Source organism: Aspergillus novofumigatus, assembly GCF_002847465.1.
Source record: "Aspergillus novofumigatus IBT 16806 chromosome Unknown P174scaffold_7, whole genome shotgun sequence".
In the NCBI taxonomy this organism is placed as follows: domain Eukaryota; kingdom Fungi; phylum Ascomycota; class Eurotiomycetes; order Eurotiales; family Aspergillaceae; genus Aspergillus; species Aspergillus novofumigatus.
This window is the reverse complement of record NW_020194280.1, coordinates 1,505,441-1,525,753: the sequence shown is the minus strand read 5'-3', so window position 1 is coordinate 1,525,753 and position 20,313 is coordinate 1,505,441. Positions and strand designations below refer to the sequence as shown.

Genomic DNA, 20,313 nt, shown 5'->3' with positions numbered 1-20,313 from the left:
CGAGTGCGGACGACGGACTGCGGACGGGATGGTGCGTACGTTGACGACGATTCCTGTTGTTAGTGTGTGGACACACGACACGACACTCTCCTAGACGCCTACAACGCGTGGTGGAGTATAGAGTCTGGACTGCCTGTACGGAGGACCGGGTTTGCGAAAGGTCGAGGGCCGGCTGATAGGTCAGGAGGTGATAGGCCAAAGACTTCATTCAAACACGCTCATTCATAATCATGGTTAATAGCGGCGTATCAGCTATATCTGTTACTATTTGATATCTATACGGTGAACAAATACTTCGCTGTCTCGGATTTATATCACAGTCAGTTCCATATTTGCGACCAGGCGCTACAGATATGGCTGGAGGACTTGATTAACAAAGTACCTTTCGTTACAAAGTGCGCAAAATGTACTTTTGCAACACCTAGTGTGCGATGAGACAGTCGAACTGCATGTCGGTTGTATTAAGTTGTCATTGGGTAAAGTATACACGGCATAAGAAGTAGATGATATAGATAGGAACCCTCGCTCAAACGTAAGAAGAACAGATAAAACGCAGAAAAAGAAACCATCCATGTCCAGATGTACCCAAAAACAACAGTATCCTGGCGTCGTCGTTCAATACTCCCAGAGCCCATAATCCGTCAAACACCGATGCATCGACAAGGACTGAGAGAGAAAGAGTGGGATAAGTAAGCCAGAACAGAATATGCCGCCATATCTTTTGTTCGTGGTTTATCGTGATAATAATAAAAGGTGATATGGTGACGACGAAATGTCATGGCACAGCCTATGAGTAGAATGCACTCTTTTGAAAGCTCTCCGGCGAGATGTCACCCATTTTCCCCTTCAAGACTGGCTTCTTCTCATCACCGACCTGAGCCTTCTCAATGACTGATGTCATAGTATTGCTGCGGCTGCCCGCTTCGCTGCCGGAGGTGATGGCCTGCTGCGCAGGTTTTCGTTGGATGGTTTCGAGGTAGGGCCCTGGGAGGTAGCCAACACGGCCGTCCCGAGCGCGGCAGCGCCACCACTCAGATGCGTTGCCCATGGGGTCTGTCTTGCTGAGAACAGCGACAATATCACCCTTCTTAACGGCCAGATCGATGCCGGCGCTTTCCTGAGACTCGGGAGTGTAATCATACAAGACTCGGCAGAAATCAAGTTTCGATGGATCCAATGGCGCTTGCATGGGTTCGCCGTTTGGTCCCAGCATCATCTGCTTACGCTGCTCCTCCTGTGAGCGCGCGAGGGCTTTGATGAGCTTGCCCATCAAGTAGGGGAGACCGAAGACGGCGATCAGGAACATGAAAAAGGGCTTCTTCGAAGGCTTGGGGGGAGCAGGAGAGCCGTCTGGAAGCGTAGCAGGCGCCGAGCGCCCGTGCATAAAGGCCGCAAACGCAGAGGGGGTAAGAGAGGCAGCATCAGCCGGCGGAGGACGCCCCGTAATCTTCGCGATCAACGTCCTGAACCATCTAATTATTGTGAAAATACCCAAGGCGGATCCGAGAGTATTTCGCAGATTGCCAAACTGCTCTGCAACGGAGACCATGGCTTTGACGAAGTTAGCAATATCCAAAGAAGTAGTCACTGATGACAGGGACATACCAAAAAAAGAGCTATGAGTCGCCATATATGTGCTCTCGAGCATCTGAGCAAACCCACCAAATGCACCCACAATACTCTCAATCATCTGAAAGGTAGCCTGCGTACTCTGGCTGAACGAATTCGTCAAGCTGTTGGGATCATTGGGGTCGCCAGGCATGCCGGCACCGTACATGCCTCCCATGCCCCCATGCCGCCGTACATGCCCCCATGCCACCATAGCCTCCATACATGGAGCCCATCGTACCGAAGCGAGAGTATGGCGATGAATATGCGCCGTAGCCGCCATAGCCGGTTCCATACGGCGTGGTACCGAACCGTGATGTGCCATAGGGGGAGTAGTTCGACGCTGTCCGGTTTACAACAGAGTTCAATGTGTCAGGGCGAGAAGGTAAGGAGGGAGTAGTAGAGGATGGTGTTGAGGTGGATGTGGGTATGGAGGAGGTAGCGGTCGGCGCTGTCGCAGCGGCGGCTGTTGGAGTCATGGTTGAACTACCCGCGGGGACGCTGATAACACAGTGCCTGATGAAGTGAAGCAACAATGTTAGCGATCAAGTTCTCGATGATAGAGACAGCACAGAATAAGTATTCAACAGCAGCGGGTCACCTACCACCGCCAGCAGTGCCTGCTCTCTCCCACGGTTTAGGTGGCGAAACCGACGCCATGGAGTTGCGGAGGGGATAATTCTCACCAGCCTCGCATTTGAGCCCAGCCAATAATCAGGTAACGAGTTGGACCTAGATGGCAAGTCGCTAGGTTGATATGAGGATGATGGTGGAAACGTGGATGCGCAGAAGAGAGGGGACGCAGGAGATGGTCAAGAGGAGATGGGGTGGAGCCGTTTGGCTTGGAGGACAAAATTACATAGCGCATGTGGCCGCAGATGCCGAGGCTGTCTGCTTTTGCCGACAGAAACTCATTCTGAGCCGGAGAACGCCGTGGCTATTTCATCATCATCATCATCATCATGAGGTTGGTTATAGATCGACAGATATATTTTGTACCATCGGTTGCACCATATATACTACCGTATTTCATCATGTTCTTCCAGTTGACTTGACTTTGATATATGACAATGTTCTTGAGCCTCAAGTACAGCTACTCTCCATACGAGATACGCGCCTACATTATCACCACCGAACCACAGCTGACCGTTTCAATGCAATTAAGACTGTTCGTCAATTTGAGTAGATATACCCATATTATACATGCGCTCCCGAACTCCCAAGATGCAACATCGACTCTAGACGCCGCGAAACAAAATCAAACCCTCGTTGTCTATACAGTTCGGCAGGCGCCGATGGTCATGAAATAGATGGTCTAGTACGCTGGAATCGATTATAACTCGTCACGACTGCGCATCTGGGGTCGTTGAGGAAGCCGAATTCTCCATGACCGCGGCGGCACAGGGAGACCCAGCCAGTAACTCCAGGCCCTGTTGGCTTCCAGGACGAAGATTTCCCATCTGCAAGACAGAATCAGCGGTCAGTCACCATGCAGACGGACAGAAATTAGGGAAAGCTTACAAAGTCTTCGGCATATTCCACCAACTCTTCAGGACGTAGACGAATGTGTTCCACACCACCTCGAATTCGGCCGTAAAACTGTCCCACGCAGTATCCGATTCCTTATGCGGCCTTCTCTCCCATGGCAATCTCTCCGCCGCGTACTTGAAGTCGTCTTCGTCGTCTTCGTAATAGAACGTTGACCCTCCATCCTTGTAGAGGACCTTCGCTTTCCGACCGCCAGGGTGTTCCTTCAACATGGGAGTTCCCGCCATGATAGCGAAAGTCTGGCCCTGTCCAAGGTCCATGGCACGATGGAAGCTTCGTACAGCAGCCAAACTATGGGAAATGCGGCCCAGAGTGTTGATCAACGCGACCAGCTCAGTTCGCCGTAGTGGTGGATTTTCGCCATTCTTGGTCTCGTCGTAGTCGAACAGCACCTTCAGAGCCGTTCCATATCCATTCACCTGGAGCTTGCCCCACAGTCGGCACTTATCACAGCCAACACAGTCCATCAATCTGCTCACGTTCCTGAAGCGGTTGCGGAACTCTTCCTTCAAGCCGGGTGCGCTCGGGTCCTGGAACATGATATTTTCATCAAAGATTTGCGGCCGATCGGCGAGGATCGCAGTCAGCTGGGACACCTTCTCCTTGGTTTCGCTGTCCTGAAGTGGATCGCTTGTGCAAAAGGTGTAATTCTGAAGGTGCTTCCGCAGCTTCGCCACGGCCCGCGAGACGAGCGCATAGTTGAAGTACAGGTTAGAAATGCGCTCTGGGTGGTCATGCAGACGCTCTTTGAAGCATTGCAAATTGGGGTGCCATTGTCCTGTGGTCTTGTTGAGATAATCCCAGCAGAGATGGGTCGAGATGGATGCATGCATGCCGCTAATGAGGCGATGAAAGACCCGCTTCTCAAGGCACTCATTGTCAAACGGCAATCCTTCGGACCGTTTCATCTCCTTTTGCATTACGTTTCGGAAGTCGTTGACGGCCTGCAAGCCTCCTAGAGATGGATGCGGGGACAGTTCCATCGCTGGAGGCGACTTCAGAAAACAATTCTCCCGGTAAATGGCGTCCCAGACCATATGGGCTCCCGGTCCCGCATAGCCCGTGAATCGTTCCGGATTGTCTACCAAACTGACGTAGTCGCCTTTACCACTGGCCCCTTCATCTTCCGGCACACAGTAATCGCGCTCATCACACTCGTCGTCGTATTCGACCACACAGCTTTCCCCGACATTTGCGCCGAGTTCGCCTTGAAGCGGTTTGTCACTGGGCCGTTCTTTTTGAAGTTTGCGGCCGGGATGGCCTGCTTTGGGACCTTCCAATTTGCTAAGCTCCTCCGCGCGCCACGTCAACGGGATATCCTCCTCCGACTCTATTGTATTGACGGAACAAGCGATATTGCCACACATGCTGTTGGCATCGTCCCAGAACGGGCATTGCTTGTTGAATAAATTTAGGCGGTAGTATGAAAAGAAATCTGTCTCTTGCGTGATCGACTGGAGAAGGCTGTAGATCTGATCGTTGAGAGAATCAACGGTGACGTAGGAAACACAGGCATCGGAGACGGTGGCGGAGGGGTCAATCTGGACAACGACATAGTCAGAAACAGTCATAGAAGTATTCTTGGTAGAAGAGGCCACCTACTGCGCAAACAGAGTGGTCATATCGCTGATTGTCTCCATCATCGTCAGCACTGGTAAACCTCAAAAAGGCGAACACTGCCAGGTAGAAGACCCTGGCTGCGGAGCGCATTTTGCGATCAAGTTTTCAGAAATGCATGTACTAGTATGTGTTTTAGATCAAGAGTGATGAAGTTGATTAGTCGCCTTGTTGTCCTTCACATAAAAACAGACAAGTGGGCCTGTCGAGGATTATCAATCAAAGCAAAGACAAAGCCAAGGAAACTGAAAGACCATGCAATAGCGAAGGTACAAGAGGATATTGGTACTATGCAAGGAAGAGGAGCAAAAGAGAAACGCAAATCTATACTGTAGGGTGGATTGATTAATTACAGCGTGGTATATTGAAGTTCCTCAATAAGACTATTTATTCAGAAGGACAAGGTGGCCTTCGTCGCAGTAGTAATCGGATGATGATCGCCAAGACGGCTATGGAATGCACGCCGCATTTGCCCAGTGCATTCCAAGTCTAGGTGGTTTCCTTTTAACACTACTGGTATTTCCATTGGTCGAGTCCGTTCTTATTACCTGTTAAAGGCGGCCAGATCATGCCATTCTGGAACCTCGCTATTCATCAAAAATCAATAAGAACAAAGAGGACAGCTGTGCAATTTGACCTATCTGGCTTATCCTATGGACAGACACTTCTACATGCACGCACTCAGAGGAAACGTCAACGAACACTCATCTACTGCAACCTCTCGTCCCCTTCGAGGTCGTGCCCTTCGACTATTTCTCTAATTCGCTCATCCCGACTCTCAACCAGATCCTCTCCCGCCTGATCCAACGTCTGATTCAACAGCTTCTCAAAGCCAAGCGTCTTAGCAGCAAACTCAAAGATCATCTTTTCCACTTCAGTCGAATGTTTCGTGAGTCCATGGTCGTCCCCGGGAAGCAGTCTCAACTCGCGGGGACCGTCCCCGTACTCCCTATACAGTGTCTCCGAGCACGTCGCCGAGCACGTCGGCGAGAGCACCGTATCATCGGTCCCGTGCAGCAAGAGCACCGGTCGCGGACTCAATTTCTTGATCCCCACCGTATTCGCAGTTTGAGATGCCACGGTAGCCACGCCGCGGACGCGGTCGTCCTGGGCCGCGACGGTGAAGCAAAGGACCAGCCGACGAGGACGAAGGCCGATGAATTGAAGTGCTCGCGCAGGTAGGTGAAAGAGGCTACGATGTCGGCGGAACAGTACTCCGTCCTCGCAGGTCTTCTGTAGTCAAGTCTGATAGACGGGATACCGAGTAGAAGGGCGAGTTTATCAGCAAGGCTTGGGTAGATAGCTACGCAGTACACTGCAGTTAATTGCCGATATTCCGTAGATTGAAGGATCAAACAGCGTGTCAAAGATAAGATACTCACCACCAGGGCCGCTTACCCCGCCTCCTGCACCACTGACCAATACGACGGCTGATCCCTTGGATTCGTTGAAGCTATAGCTGCGAGGTTCATGTAGAATGGCCGGTGCGTCATGATCGAGCGGGTCGTTGACGCGGATGTTGACATGTCTCGCGATCGAGGGTTTGATGGCCCTTTTCTCGACTTTGGGGGGTGGATCGGACCAAGGGTAGGCAGCGTATGCACTGCAGCCATGGCTTTGTTAGAAAATCCTACGTGTCGCCGTAGATTTGGTAGTAAAGGATGCAAATGATATTGAAGGGGAGACCTCATGCAGCAAAACATACTTTTATCTTATCTGCCTAGAGGCAAACAAAGACCGTATCATGGTGCTAGTATTGGGGCGATTTGATATCAGAATGATGGACATGACGCAAGAACTATATAAGCTGCTTACCAGGAGGCAACAGACATTGGCGGCAAGTGATAGGCTGATAGCACGCCGTGACCGCGCATTACCAAATTGGATAGTCAGTATTTGACCAAATCTACATGTCTAGGCTAAGCACATGGCTGCCTATTGAATTCTGGAGGGATCAGGAAGAGCGGGAGAAGACGGATTTCAATCCATTCTTTTGGTTTGACTAGAAGAATGAAGTTGAACCTGCCTTTCATTGTAGTAGTACAGGCGTAATCCGTTACCCGAGAATTATATCCCAAAGAACCTTTTAAGCTCCAGGTGTGACCGACTCCAATAATGCCGTCACAGATACCAAGACTTACATACATTAAGGAAGAAGGGAAAAAAGCTCATGCGGCATAAAAAAACCCTTGTTACATGATTCCAAATTGCGCCCAAGAGTCCGGGTATCTCTTCCGAATTCCAAAGTTGCCGCTCCTAAAAGCCCTCGTCTCGCGATTTTGTCCGTTTCCTGAGACTGTTGGACGGACTGAGACATCGGTGACGGGGAAAAGCTCAAAATAGGCAAAATAACCCCTCGTATCATGAAATTGCACCAGTCTATAGGGTATATAGTCGTAGTAGCGTAGGTGTCGTGTCGTATATATTCCGAGTCGTGAATTCATAAAGCAGGTCGAGTAGTCATTCAGACATATTCTTCACTTGTGTCACCAAGCATATAGCTCTGCATTTGCAATGGTGAAGACCGAGACTGTTGGGTGACAATAATGATACACCGCTGGCAGGTTGATGATCGTTGCGACAGCGAAGAAGTGGTGCGTTCAATGATAGTGGTAGCGATCTGCAGGCAGGCTGTATTGCTCAATGCTCAGGTGGTCTTATTGCGCTTCCAACTGCGGCAATGACGATTGAATGCTTTGCGGATAATCTCGAATGGCTTTGGAAGCGGACTGTTGTAGAAAGGGTCCTTTTTGAAGTCTTCTTCGGTAAATTTCTAATAGATTGATCAGTACTTTGAAATTTGATTACGAATAAGCACCGAGGTGACTTACCAAGCCTGGGATACGAACGAAATTGCCATAGTCGTTCATCATGTTGGTGCCTTCCTCGTACTCGTAGGTTCGTCCTTCCTTGTCCGTAGTTCCAGGAGGATAGAATGCAACTCCATCCAACGGGCGATGGCTGTTGAGACAATCGGCGATCTTGTCCTCTGGGGTCGCCTTGAGAGCCTCCTTAGTGGAGTCTTCGAGAGCTGCAATCGGGCTAGTTTTGACGTCATGATTTCTTTCCGCATAGACGGCGTCATATGGGCTCTCATGGTGGTAATGGAAGACACCTGCATTGTCCAGGCGATCAATGACATCTGGAGTGACAAGAAGCGAACCGCGTCGGTATCTGGCGCGATGGCGGTTGCCTTGAGTGCTCTGCTGAGCGTACGTAGGGTGATACGTGTTCCGTCTTCTCCTTGGCTCTATTGGCTGGTGCTCAAGTTGACCAGACCAGTACACAGAAGGCACAGAAGGCGAGCGTTCCAAACTGAGAGTGTTGAGAGTCGAAGTAGATGAAGAGGGAGAAAGAGTAGGAGAAGGAGAGATGTAGCGATGGTAGGGGTTGTTGCTCCGCAACTCCATGGCCATGTCGACGTTCACAGGATAATGACTAGGCTGATTCCAACGAGAAGGATACGAAGCCATATATATAGAGTCGCCGGAAGACATCATGACTGTTCGACTTTGAGGAGATGATCGAGGTGGACTCAGGGAAAAGAAATTCCTCCGGCTATTAATCTCTGGGTTCCCTCCCTTGGATAGAGACGCAGGTGTCTAAATAGTAACTCTGCGCTATTGAATGCAAGATTACCGATACTTTCTGATGATGTGGGGCTGACTGTCCGATTTGGGGTCTGAAAATGTGATCAAGGGAAATAGCGGTGTTTCTAAGCAAAGAAAAGATGATTGTCGACGGTTGTAAGCTCAAAAGAAGAGGCACAAGAAGCACGTTCGAGGAAGGAATCAGAGAAGGAGAAAGATCACTCAAGAGACAGTAGAGAAAGGACTGTCTACAAAGTGTACTACGACCAAAGAGTGACGTGACTGACTTGCGTATACTATGAGTACATAGGCTATACCCAAGGGTCCTGGGGCTTATCGATAAGTGGTCCACCCCTCCCTCTTGGGCTTAGTGATATAATCCATCCCTTGTTTGGCTTAGTGCATGGGCCTTGCCGAATGACTAGACCCATTCGGTTACATCGGCCACGGGACTCGATGATGAAACTGATGGATCAAGCACGAGAACCCGTGGAAAACTCGCCTCAAACGGCTTCCGACGATCCCGTCGATCCATGGATTTTGATGGAAATTACGTTCGAGTGCCTGAATATGACTCAATGATCTCCTGTCGAAGGTCGTCAGAATCTCACAGAACAAGCCCTGTGACCGTTGTTGGGTCAGCATGAGAACCCATCACATATGACAGCCACAAGGTTTTGTTCTGTTTGTTCTTCTTATTCAGCTAAAACAAAGTATCTAAGCAGTCCATTGCTAATATCTCATGGGCTTCCTTTAGATTTATATTGCAAAGATTAAGCTCATCATTAGTCTGGGCGTGGCGTCAACCATTAAGTCTTCGGAGCGCACTACTAACTACTAAGGCCCATTGTAGTCTAGGCAAAGTGCAGATAAACTAAGTCGAAGCAGAGAAATAGAGCACCCTCCCACTGTTACAATTACCTGGGTTTTACTCCGTAGATAAAAGTTTGTCATCAGACCTACTGACAAGATCGGTCTAGCCGTCAGAACTCGCGGCTATAAGAGCGTCATGGATTGTGGAAAAATCTGCAATGCTTCGATGTCAGTGCTACCATTACCACATTACCCCACACTTCTATGACACGGCCACCCTCGTCCTAGAACAACTTTCGTCGCATCAGGTCACTTAAATATGTACACTGATCAAGTTTTATAGCCGCTTGCTCGCCGTATTTTCTGGGGACAACTGCAGGCCTAACGATAGTCTCATAGCATGGATCCATGGTTCTTCAAGCATGTATTCTCTTGCTCCAAATGTGATGCTTCTATATCTCCCTCTCTATATGTAACCATTGGGCTCATGGTTCTTCCGCACTTCGACTTCCAGACGTATGATACATCGCCTTTGGTAACAATCTACTCCGTAACTTAAGAAATAAGCATAGAGACGATTATGATAACAATTGACACTCTCGATGGGAGAATAAAGCTACCAGCCAATCAGTAACTCTGCTGGTGACGGGAGCGTCCTAGGTTACCCGTAAGAAACAGTAATACCATGACAGTAAGTTTACGCTTGCTTCTCTTCAACGCGCTTCTTGACTCAACCTATACCCATTGCCGCGATGGCTTTGGTGCAATACTCTGATACAGAGTCAGATACAGAAGAGAGCGGGGAGGAATCACCCAGACCAGCAAAGAGACCCCGTCTCAACAGTTCGTCCGTCGATGATCAAGTATCATCTCTACCCCCACTACCAAGTGCATTTCGTGATCTGTATGCCTCGAGCACTCGCGTGAGTGTACGAGACGACCCGAGCCTTCATGGAGGCCGTAAGCGTGTCATTCCCCATGTTGAAGGGAACTGGCCCACCCATATATACCTAGAGTGTGAGTTTCATGCCTAATTTACGAATAGAGACTGAATTCGACAGGGTGTCCGTCGAAAGCAGAGCTCGTTGTCTTGGATGCTATATTATCACAAGTCGAAGTCAAGTTGGGAGAAGATGCAGGAGAGATCCATAGCTTATTAAGAAGCGATCTGGGTGTCCAGCTCCCGCTTCATATCAGTCTCTCCAGACCAGTGGCTCTTCGCACTGAACAGAGACAGGCTTTCATATCCATGTTTCAAACGGCTCTTCAAGAGTCTACAGTCCCAGCGTGAGTATTTCACGCTTCTCTCATGGACAGTCGGGTTGCTAACAGACAGCCCAGATTCTCTGCCCACCCTTACAGCCTCGACTGGGTCTCTAATTACGAAAGGACGCGGTGGTTCCTCGTCCTACGGGTGACAAAGCCCGCTAAGGATAACTTGAACCGTCTCCTCGGCCTGTCAAATCGCTCCTTAGCTCATTTTGGCCAACCACCGCTGTATGCGGGCATCTCGGCTGGCCCAGTTCACAGTCATGGACGACATGAAAGCGTCAAACCAGCTACACAGCCCGAAGACCTTTCCCACTGTTTCCATATCTCCCTCGCCTGGAGCTTGACAGAACCAACGCCGGAGCAGAAGAAGAAAGTTGAGGCTATAGATCTTCGCCGCTTACAAAGTCTGATCATTCAATTTGACTGTGTGAAGGTCAAAATTGGGAACAATATCTCGAGCATACCCCTTTCGACTGTATGAAATTTTCCTGTGATATAACTCAACCGTAAATTGGTGAGAACCGAATGATACGTGCTTAGCCCCCTTTTAGAGGAAGGTGTATTACGGCTGCTCAATTAGTATTCCATTAGCCTTCCAAAATTATTCTACCTCGCGCCCTGAGCTGCATATAGTGGTCCTAAATGTACCTAGATAGGTGCCTCCCGAGCCAAAAGCTACGGGCGCCAAGACTGCTGCCTTTCTCGTTCTAGTAGGTGAGCAGTGCTGCGCTGAGGTCGCGCGACCTGTGTCCAAGATTTCCTTCTCAATGATCCTCGATTGCACTAGGCTGTGTACTGCGCAATACGATACCGTATTATACTAAGACTGCTGGCCCGAGCCGCGCTAACGCGTCATCCTCACTTATCCTTCTTTCACACTCAAACACTCAACTTTTGAAAATCGAGAGTCTGCTTGTGGCGCATACCACTCACCATGATGTCGAATCTACAGGTACCATCCGTTACAATAGTAAGTTTGTCCTATGCTGATGATATGCATACGAGAAAGCTAATGACCTCTCCAATTCCAGGAAGATTTGCAGGCCTTTCAAGCGAAGCATTTTCCCAGTAGTCAACAAGTCACGTCGCTGGACTACTCCTATAGGGAGACTGTAGATGAAGATATTGATGATGACGGCCTTGGATACTACGCAGATGGCGTGAAGCGTACTCTCACGGACGAGCAGATCCGCATTTTCAGGCATAGCGAAATCCACTCGTTACTTCGCCAGAAGCAACTACGAGAAGAGGAGCTGGCTGAGGAGGCCCGTGAATTAACGCCCGTGAAGGGAGTTGCTGGTGATGTTGCTGAAGGGCAAGAAGACACGCCCTCTGGTATCCCAGATGGTCAACAGGAGAAGATGCCTGAGGCGAAAGAAGGCACTGGCTTGGAGCCAAATGAGGCACAGGATTCGTCGAAAAGGAAGCGGTTGGATGAGGCAGGCTCACGGGAGAGTCTTGATTATGATGACAATGCTACAGTGCAGCGGGAAGCACATGGGCGTGGTCCGAACTTTGCTGGACGCAGAATCATATCCTACGAGGATTGAGAACGGTTTGCATCGACAAACAGTCATATGACATTCTGCAATGGCTGGCTTTCAGCCTTGACACTCCTCATGTCAGATTTCTTCTCGTCACCATTCTGACAATAGAATTGGAGACTGGTTCACCCAATGTCTGCGTGAGTGCTCCTTTTTGTGCATACTCGCTTTCTTTTCTGTGATGAAATTTATGTATCAGTCATCCTTAGTCGGACTGTCATACCATCTTCGGGTGTGTAAGACTCTGACGACTTTAATCTTCTCTCTGACATTACTCTTTCCGCGGCCGTTTTGTCTTTGTCGTTGTTAAAGGTATCACTAACTATCCCAGTCATTTAGAATTTGCCGATCGTTTGGGGAGCTAAAAAGGGAATATCGGCAAAGTAATTTCCTCCTCGAATCTACCCCATGAGCGGAGACGTTCAGGAGGGCTACAAAGAGCCTGCAATGGTCCCCGGCGTTCACCCGGCAGGCAGCTATACAGTACTACCTGGGCAACCTCTTGAGTTGGCGGTCAACGCTGTTGACGAGTAGACGTAGCAGGCAACACCGCGGCTGTGCAAGACGCGACAATTGGCTAGACCAGAATATAGCAGCCATTTCATCTCTGGATGTGGCCACACGGGCCCCCCGTCTGAGGTTTACGTTGAGCCGGCGTAGTTGGGTGTTCATTTGGTGAACCTGCCATCTGACACAGCCGGGGGATTGTAGTATTCGAATAAGCTGGGGGACCTGTGAGTATTCGATCTCTTGCGGATCGTGGACTGCATACATTGGAAGGTTGGATGATGGAACAGCCCATAGCAGTAGAAACACTCTGCTGAACTTTGACGCGGCCTGAACCCGGCTCAGACTCTATCTACACACTGATGCAGTGACGATCAAGTAAGTTGGTGAGCATATATATGTAAACATGTAAACAGAAATACGAAAGAGGAAACGTTAACCAGGCGTCCCATCTGTTTTATTTTTGCACTTACTCTCAGTATACTTTGACATCTGGGTGAGTAATTCTAGCACTCATCTCACCATTACTACCTCCTCCCGGAGAGGATGGCTGTTAGAATAAAGGGTACTGTATGCATCAATGCAAGACGCCGCCGTTGTGCTACATTGTTATGATCGTATGCAGCATGTAGCATGCCAACTGCACGGTTACTACTCAGTAATGTATTTCTTTCAGTAACTATTGCTAATGCCACTTTTGTCCGTTGATCTGGGAGTCAGTCGACAGATTGATCAGCCATGATTACTGACTGCATTGCATCATGGACCGCATTTTCCCTATCCCAATATGAAGAGTGAATGTAGGAAGTTCCAACTTTCGATTCCAATCTCAACTCCTCGTGACCGTGAGGGCATCAGACTGTCCATCCGGCTTGGTTGAGGGCTGCCTCGGGAGCAGAGCCCAGAATATCCCGATCCCGACCAACAAGCCAACCATAATTGGCTGCATAACCTGTACCCCTGTCTTTGAAGCGATTGCTCCAGTCATGAAGGGAAATGCAGCCGATCCAGCCTGTCCCAAGCTCGCTGTGAAGCCTATCGGCGTGAAAATCAGGCACAAGGATCCAAAGCAGGAGGGAGGAACCCAGATGACCTACCTAGAGCACCGATGTGAAGGTCCTGTGGGATGACTTTCGTCAGGACGTATAGTCCGACAGGGTAGAATGGGCCGATGAAAAAGCCTATTGATCATGTCAGGCACCGTCTCAAGAGATGGATTGCAAGCAGTCGACTTGAAAGAGCTACCCACCCAGAAGACAAACGGTGACTGCATTGGCGATAATGTTCGGTATCAGCCAGAACATGACCTGCAGCGCTATGGCGAGAGCGATATAGAAAAACACCATCCGACGCTCACCGAGCTTGTGCGTGATGTCTGCGAGGAGGACCCGTCCGAGGGTGAACCCGGACCAGAACCCAGAGGCCACATAGCCTACTTTCTTGGGGTCCCCGTGTCTGACGGAGACGAGGAATTGGACCAGCCAGCCTGGGGGGGCCCCGATATTAGCTCTTCTGCAGGCAGACGGTGATGGCATAATCGGCTACATACCTCCCGACGCTACTTCAGCACCGACATATAGGAAGAAGAAGCCGTTGAAGATCCAGACCACTTTATTGGTTAGTGTGGCCTTCATTTCGGCATTGGCCGTTTCTTTAGCATTTTGGACATTTGGTTTGAATAGACCTCTCCGGAACGTCCAGGCCAGGAGGACAATGTTGATTACTCCCAGAACAAACGTCGTGAGGTAGTAATAGTGCCAGTATGGTGTTCGAGAGGCGATAGTATTCGCGATCAGCGGCGCGATAATCGTGCCGACTCCGTAAACAGCATGGAGAATGCCGAGCCATCGATGCGCGTGCTTGACCGTGACCGTGAAAATATTCGCTTGTGCGTCTTGGAAAGCAACACCCATGCCGGTGAAGAAGAAGGCAGTCATGAAAAGAGGATATGGAGGTTTCCAGAACATGAGCACGTACCCGAAGCACTGGATAGTGGCTCCGACAACCAGTGTCCCGCCGCTTCCCAGCCTCGAACAGACGTGAATGTTGGCGAAAGATGCCACTAGCCATCCGGCGAAATTGATCAGGTAGACCATGGACACTTTCAGCAAGCCAATATCATATGCGGGCTGAAGATATGGAATGAGCACACCGGTGGCAGCGTCTGAACATTCATCAGTCCGGATCCTTCTCACACCCCAGCCGTGAGCAACGACATACCGTTCAAACCGGCCATCATCACCGCATAATTGGTGCTGATCAGTCTGCCGACGACCTGGCTCGCATCTTTCTGAGTGAAGAAAGACGAGTCCTTCGGAGACGAGCTTTCCACGTCCTCTACGCTGCTGTCATTCTGGTTCTCCGTGTCCATGGTCCACTGAAGGTTCTAGCCTGCAATGGCTTCGCGGGAGGGTCCACGGCCATTGCTGGCAGTGCTGACAGTTAAATATGCATGGCCAGTTGGTATCGCTCCTCGTGCCCCTCTCACCTGAGTCATTGTGGTTACTATTACTGTTAGTTAGGTTATCGCGGCTACATCGCGTAAGCGAGTTAAGGACGGACATGTGGCCGGCGCTCCGCGTACCGATTTTTGGAAGTAGTGCAGGTTGCCCGAACTCTGCATAGAAATTATGCCGCATCACGAACAGTTCTTTTCTCAGTTTCTCTTCTAATGATTGTGTGGACATGCTCTTTCATTGACTAAAAAACTGCCGTTGCGTGTCACAGGGGTGTATGGAGGCAAGATGTGACAAGTGACAGCCCCGCAAACGCTTTGATGTGTGGGGGTCACGCACCAGCCAACTGTGCATTGGCAGTTGATGCATCGAATCTGACATCCACTTCGGCAAATGCAAGTAGCAGAGGAGTCATTACTGTCGCATGCTCACTTTTGCGGAGACGTCAGCACTTGAAAGCAGCTGGATAAATTCTTGATTCCGATATTTGTTGATTGACATCCTTGCTGCGTCTGATGACGGAAACATAGGCAAGTATTGACTGTATGGTCTGTTTGCAACTGTTTTGGGGTTGTCTCTCTTTGACAAGGCGTGTTCAGAATATGACGGCTCTAGACGGTGCTTCGTGAGCAGTAAAAGCTGATGCCGGACTACTCTATATCGGCATCACAGGTCAAAAGACGTCTTGAAATACTAAGCAACTCGTAAATGGGATTTAGGTCCGTTAGTGTGGTCGGTTGCGAGGCTCAGCATGCAAATGCTCCAGAGCCGATGATTCAAGAGTAAGAGATGATCAAGATCAAGATTCTGAGTCAGTGTGAGGCCATGTTGGAATAGAAAATCTGCAGTGCATCTGAAAGAAGCTGGGGTGCTTCGGCTGCCACCAGTTCCACAACAGATCACAGACTGAATTCATCAATGATCAGGTTTTGCGAAACGAAAAGGGGGCAACATTGCGACATGTCGCTGCTTAAATCCTGAGCCCGATGGGTCAAGGACGGACCCTGTTCACAAGTATCTAATCATATCGATATCTCCATGTAGCAGGCACACCAGTTGGAGTGCAAACTCCAACCTGATCGAGATAGTCCAGCCGAACGCGGATGATCATCGTCGAAACGTAAAGAGCCGTGGTCAACCGAACCCGAGCCGTCCAGATTCTCATCCGAGGCTTGTCTCGCCTACCTACTTGCAAAATAATGGTTGTTGGCCGAACGGACGGCAATCTCCGAACTACCTCGTCGAGAATATCAGGTAAAACACCTATCTTCCCCGCTCGAGAATCCGAGTCAACGCGGTAACTGATGGAGAATCTCCACGCACTATCGAAAAATGGAAGCAGTGGGGACTGGGGTTCTGTATCCGGGGTCTGGGGTTGATACTACACAGGTTAGGGAGAAACCATGTCACTTCCGACCAAAATATCCGCCTGTAGCCATGATTTGATTGAAGCATTACAAGCCTATGCGGCAGTTCGTACCCGAGATTGAATCGTGTAGACTACCCGATTGAACAGGCCGATTCGACCTGTGGAGTTCGGTAGTCGATCATTGTGCCTCCAGAGCAATTATGAGTCCGTTTGAAGCCGCCTGGCTGTACCCGTACTTTGTCCTCTTAGTGGATGGCTCCTTATCATTAGCAGCGCAGTCGTCCTCGTATGTGCGTTTATCCCCGTGTTATCAAAGCCCGGTTTCTTCGGGTCGGAGAGGACGATTGCCGCCTTGGCCTGATCAACAGCTCAATGTAACCTTACAAAGGTAAAGCTTCTCATTGGCTTAATTATTGGCCTCTTGTTGGTGGAAGAAGCAGACAGTGGGGCTTTTTGGCTACAGAAAATAAAGGTACCTTAAGAGGAAAAGCCTCATTGGAAATTCAAAGTGCTGGGGCTTGAGGCTGGGTTAGGACAAGCGGAAGATGATCATTTGAGTCTGGATAGACACAGTTGCAATTGACATGTCGAGATTATTCTGAGATAAAATGAAGGAGACATTGCATTTACTGAACACCATCTAAAAGAGGGCGATCATTGAAATGACTGGTCGAACAAGGGCTATCACCCAGAGTAGCGGCCACTGAAACAGCCTGTGTTAAGGCTTGAATTACGAGATGATCCCTCTAGTCTCGGACAATCTGACTGCGCTAGTGCAGTAGCTATGTCAGTAGTAAGCCCAACGAGTAACCTGTACCAAGTAGAGAGGTACGGAGTAGATGGAATGATAGGCTTGATAGCAGGTATCGAGGCAAGGGAAGAAATGGATGACGAGGGATGATGGATGACTAAGGCGTAACCTAATTTGCTAGCGTCCTACGGCAGATCTGCATTGGGTAGAGATAAATCCAAAGGATCTGAATTCATTCATTCTGCAGGAATACGGTCATGACAGATCTCAACGGTTGATATCAATTGCAATTCTAACCGCCATAATATGCAATATCGAATCCATCTAGGAGGAATTCCGACTGTACAGTAGCAGTGACTAAGAGTTCGGTGTGTCGGAAGAGGAAGCGTCGCCGGAAAAGGCTTAAGTAAGATCTCTGGGAACAATTTCCTGGATCGGCGATGGCTGCAGTTAGAGTTGGACCCCGGGCAGAGAAGGATGCGACCAGTTTATTCGACTGCTGCTCCTTTTAGCGTCATTCTTATTTCCAACTTAGATCCTATCTCTCGGTGTCTCGGTAACTGATCTCTGACTTCACCAATTGTGCTCCTTTTTTCCCCGTGTGTAAACCTCTTGCAAATCCCAATTCTCTACGCCCAAAGCTGGCTTTCTGCAAGGTCCAACTGCAGACCGACATCGGATAGCCTCGTGTTTTACTTTTCTTCTTCCCCAGGTCCACAGCGGATCTTTTTTGCTGTCTTTCGGGATGCATACCCCGTTGTGAACAGTTTTTGTTACGTTCGAAATCCATGATTCGTCCTGCTTGCTCGGAGTGGGATCTCTGCTGGCCCACTGCAACCACGCGATCATCGCCGGTGGCGGGCAGGGCTCAAGCATCATGGAATGGAACATGGAAATATGCGGCTCCACTTCTGTCGAACGGTCTGAGTTAGACGAAGAGTCAGAATCTCAGTCTGGCCAACAGGGGCAAGAAGAAAAAAAAATATAACATCCGAGGCGAGATGAGATCTACGTCGTGTTCTTTGCCTCTTTATCTTCCTAGGTCCTCCGTTCTTTTCCTGGTCGAAACTTCCTCTCAACAGGACTGTTTCTATATAATCGCTCCTTCAACTTGAATCATTGGAACATCCTAGCATTTCCATTCTTTTCTATCATACCCCAGGATTTATATTTTGTTGTCTCGGTTGAGGAAGACGTTGCTAGACCAGGGAAAATCGGCGATCATGACTCAGATCGTCGATGTTCCTCCTGTATCCGACCCGGAGAATCCACAAGAGAACAGCATTGCTAGCCGTGATGCGTCTTTGGCGGAGGATGAGAAGAAGTATGACGCCACACCTACCTACAAGCAGGATGCTTTTGGTGACGAGTCGAATGCGGAGGTCAAATATAAGGTCATGAAGTGGTGGTACGTATTTGATATTCGGTCCCCGCAATTGTTAGGATAACCACCATCTGACGTTATCTCCCTTCATAGGCAATGTGGTCTGCTGATGGTTGCCGAAACTGTCTCTCTGGGTGTTCTGTCGCTGCCTGCTGCTGTCGCTGGCCTGGGCCTGGTTCCGTATGTTGACCACTTTTGAGCCTGGATTCGATCGGTTGCTGATTGTGCCTAGTTCTGTCATTCTCCTTGTTGCGCTTGGTCTGCTATCCACCTACACCGGCTACACGATTGGGCAGTTCAAACTGTACGTCCACGCTGGCATTTGAAAACATGGCTCCAGTACTAATGCTGCTCAGAAAGCATCGGGAAATTATGAATATGGCCGATGCGGGCGAGGTGCTCCTTGGCAGCTGGGGCCGTGAGATTCTTGGAGCAGCCCAGATGCTATTCCTGGTCTTCATCATGGCTAGTCATCTGCTCACTTTCGTCATTGCGATGAACACAATCACGGGTCACGGTACCTGCTCAATTGTGTTTGGTGTTGCGGGAGCAGTTATCTCGTTCATCCTGTCCTTACCGCGGACACTGGCAAAGATGTCCTGGCTCTCTCTCGTTTGTAAGATGACCTCCTGTCTGCTGTTGGATCTGGTAGCTAAGTGGCAATCTAGCTTTTACCAGCATCATTTCTGCGGTGATTATCTGCATGATCGGCCTGGCTACCAATCACAAGCATCCCGGTGAAAATGTGATGGCAATTGTCGACACGGACTTGGTTCATGGGTTCTCTGCGGTCACTAACATCGTCTTTGCTTTCTGTGAGTTCCGATTCCGGACCTTAGATTTCAAACTTCGACCCGACTAACAGACTCGCAGCCGGACACGCCGCCTACTTCGGGCTCATGTCCGAACTGAAAGATCCTCGCGACTTCCCCAAGGCCCTGATGCTGCTGCAGAGCGTCGATATCTGCCTTTACATCCTCGCTGCCATCGTCATCTACATCTACGGCGGTGCCACGGTCTCGTCCCCCGCCCTCGGAAGTGCTTCTCCGATGGTCTCCAAGGTCGCTTACGGCATCGCCTTGCCTACCGTACGTCCACACTGGCATTTGAAAACATGGCTCCAGTACTAATGCTGCTCAGATTATCATCGCTGGCGTCATTAACGGTCACATTGCTTTTAAATACGTCTACATCCGCATCTTCGCTCGTAAAAACCGAATCCACAAGCGCGACTGGGTCGCCGTCAGCTCCTGGGTCGCGATCGCGCTCTCCCTCTGGATCATCGCCTGGATCATCGCCGAAGCCATTCCCGTATTCAGCAGCCTATTGAGCTTGATCGTAAGGCTCGTCGCCTTCTTTTTTCTTCACCTCCATTACTGACTTATTCAGGTTGCCCTCTTCGCCTCCTGGTTCACCTACGGGCTCAGTGGTATTTTCTGGCTCCACCTTAACTGGGGCCAGTATACGGCTTCCCCGCGCAAGATATTCCTGACAGTCGTGAATCTCTTCTGCCTGGTCTTTGGCGCTGGGCTCTGTGGTCTGGGCTTGTACGTCTCTGGAAAGGCGATCCATGATAACCCCAGCAGCGCGAGCTTCTCATGCGCCAATACTGCTTAATCTTTCATTTACGGCGATTATTGCATTGCATTGCATGGCGTTCTGGGTCTTTTGTTGTTTGTATATATGAGCCTTGGAATTGGTTACTGGGCAAGTGGCATCGGCTGCCCTGTATATATCGATTCATCCGATGTCTATATAGACATGAGATACCTCTTTGTTTATGTTATATTCGTTTGTTTCCAATTCGGGTAGTTAAGAGTTGAGGTAATTGTACAGAGTACATTTGCTCGGGCC

At 49.6% G+C, this 20,313-nt stretch overlaps 8 protein-coding genes across 8 annotated transcripts; 3 read left to right on the top strand and 5 right to left on the bottom strand.

Moving 5' to 3' along the window:
* Positions 1-442: 442 nt before the first annotated feature.
* On the bottom strand, positions 443-2,372 carry pex13 (peroxin PEX13). The gene is made up of 3 exons (XM_024828175.1): positions 2,214-2,372; positions 1,776-2,087; positions 443-1,690 (listed from the first exon to the last, which is right to left on the bottom strand). The coding sequence occupies exons 2-3, from the start codon at positions 2,085-2,087 to the stop codon at positions 788-790; spliced, it is 1,215 nt and encodes a 404-aa protein (XP_024679623.1). The 5' UTR covers positions 2,214-2,372; the 3' UTR covers positions 443-787.
* Positions 2,373-2,749: 377 nt separating this feature from the next.
* Positions 2,750-5,143, bottom strand: P174DRAFT_444795 (ER oxidoreductin). The gene is made up of 3 exons (XM_024828174.1): positions 4,759-5,143; positions 3,130-4,697; positions 2,750-3,068 (listed from the first exon to the last, which is right to left on the bottom strand). Exons 1-3 carry the CDS (start codon positions 4,864-4,866, stop codon positions 2,942-2,944), a joined length of 1,803 nt encoding a protein of 600 aa, XP_024679622.1. The 5' UTR covers positions 4,867-5,143; the 3' UTR covers positions 2,750-2,941.
* A 338-nt stretch (positions 5,144-5,481) lies between these two features.
* Positions 5,482-6,386, bottom strand: P174DRAFT_463177 (uncharacterized protein; the record flags this gene model as incomplete). The annotated part of the gene is made up of 4 exons (XM_024830228.1): positions 5,482-5,880; positions 5,916-6,076; positions 6,156-6,335; positions 6,356-6,386. The coding sequence occupies 4 exons, from the start codon at positions 6,384-6,386 to the stop codon at positions 5,482-5,484; spliced, it is 771 nt and encodes a 256-aa protein (XP_024679621.1).
* Positions 6,387-7,420: 1,034 nt separating this feature from the next.
* Positions 7,421-8,270, bottom strand: P174DRAFT_463176 (uncharacterized protein; the record flags this gene model as incomplete). Its single annotated transcript, XM_024830227.1, has 2 exons — positions 7,421-7,546; positions 7,605-8,270. 2 exons carry the CDS (start codon positions 8,268-8,270, stop codon positions 7,421-7,423), a joined length of 792 nt encoding a protein of 263 aa, XP_024679620.1.
* A 1,649-nt stretch (positions 8,271-9,919) lies between these two features.
* Positions 9,920-11,011, top strand: P174DRAFT_394922 (HVSL domain-containing protein). Its single transcript, XM_024823652.1, has 3 exons — positions 9,920-10,193; positions 10,238-10,463; positions 10,518-11,011. The coding sequence occupies exons 1-3, from the start codon at positions 9,929-9,931 to the stop codon at positions 10,927-10,929; spliced, it is 903 nt and encodes a 300-aa protein (XP_024679619.1). The 5' UTR covers positions 9,920-9,928; the 3' UTR covers positions 10,930-11,011.
* A 314-nt stretch (positions 11,012-11,325) lies between these two features.
* Positions 11,326-12,373, top strand: P174DRAFT_412221 (DUF3807 domain-containing protein). The gene is made up of 2 exons (XM_024824295.1): positions 11,326-11,418; positions 11,480-12,373. Exons 1-2 carry the CDS (start codon positions 11,383-11,385, stop codon positions 11,996-11,998), a joined length of 555 nt encoding a protein of 184 aa, XP_024679618.1. The 5' UTR covers positions 11,326-11,382; the 3' UTR covers positions 11,999-12,373.
* Positions 12,374-13,353: 980 nt separating this feature from the next.
* P174DRAFT_463172 (putative MFS transporter) lies at positions 13,354-14,870 on the bottom strand (the record flags this gene model as incomplete). Its single annotated transcript, XM_024830226.1, has 5 exons — positions 13,354-13,534; positions 13,593-13,680; positions 13,749-13,985; positions 14,049-14,663; positions 14,720-14,870. 5 exons carry the CDS (start codon positions 14,868-14,870, stop codon positions 13,354-13,356), a joined length of 1,272 nt encoding a protein of 423 aa, XP_024679617.1.
* A 3,428-nt stretch (positions 14,871-18,298) lies between these two features.
* Positions 18,299-20,076, top strand: P174DRAFT_434100 (neutral amino acid permease; the record flags this gene model as incomplete). Its single annotated transcript, XM_024825844.1, has 8 exons — positions 18,299-18,483; positions 18,553-18,639; positions 18,692-18,763; positions 18,816-19,075; positions 19,128-19,274; positions 19,333-19,547; positions 19,600-19,797; positions 19,849-20,076. The coding sequence occupies 8 exons, from the start codon at positions 18,299-18,301 to the stop codon at positions 20,074-20,076; spliced, it is 1,392 nt and encodes a 463-aa protein (XP_024679616.1).
* Between the last annotated feature and the right edge of the window lie 237 nt (positions 20,077-20,313).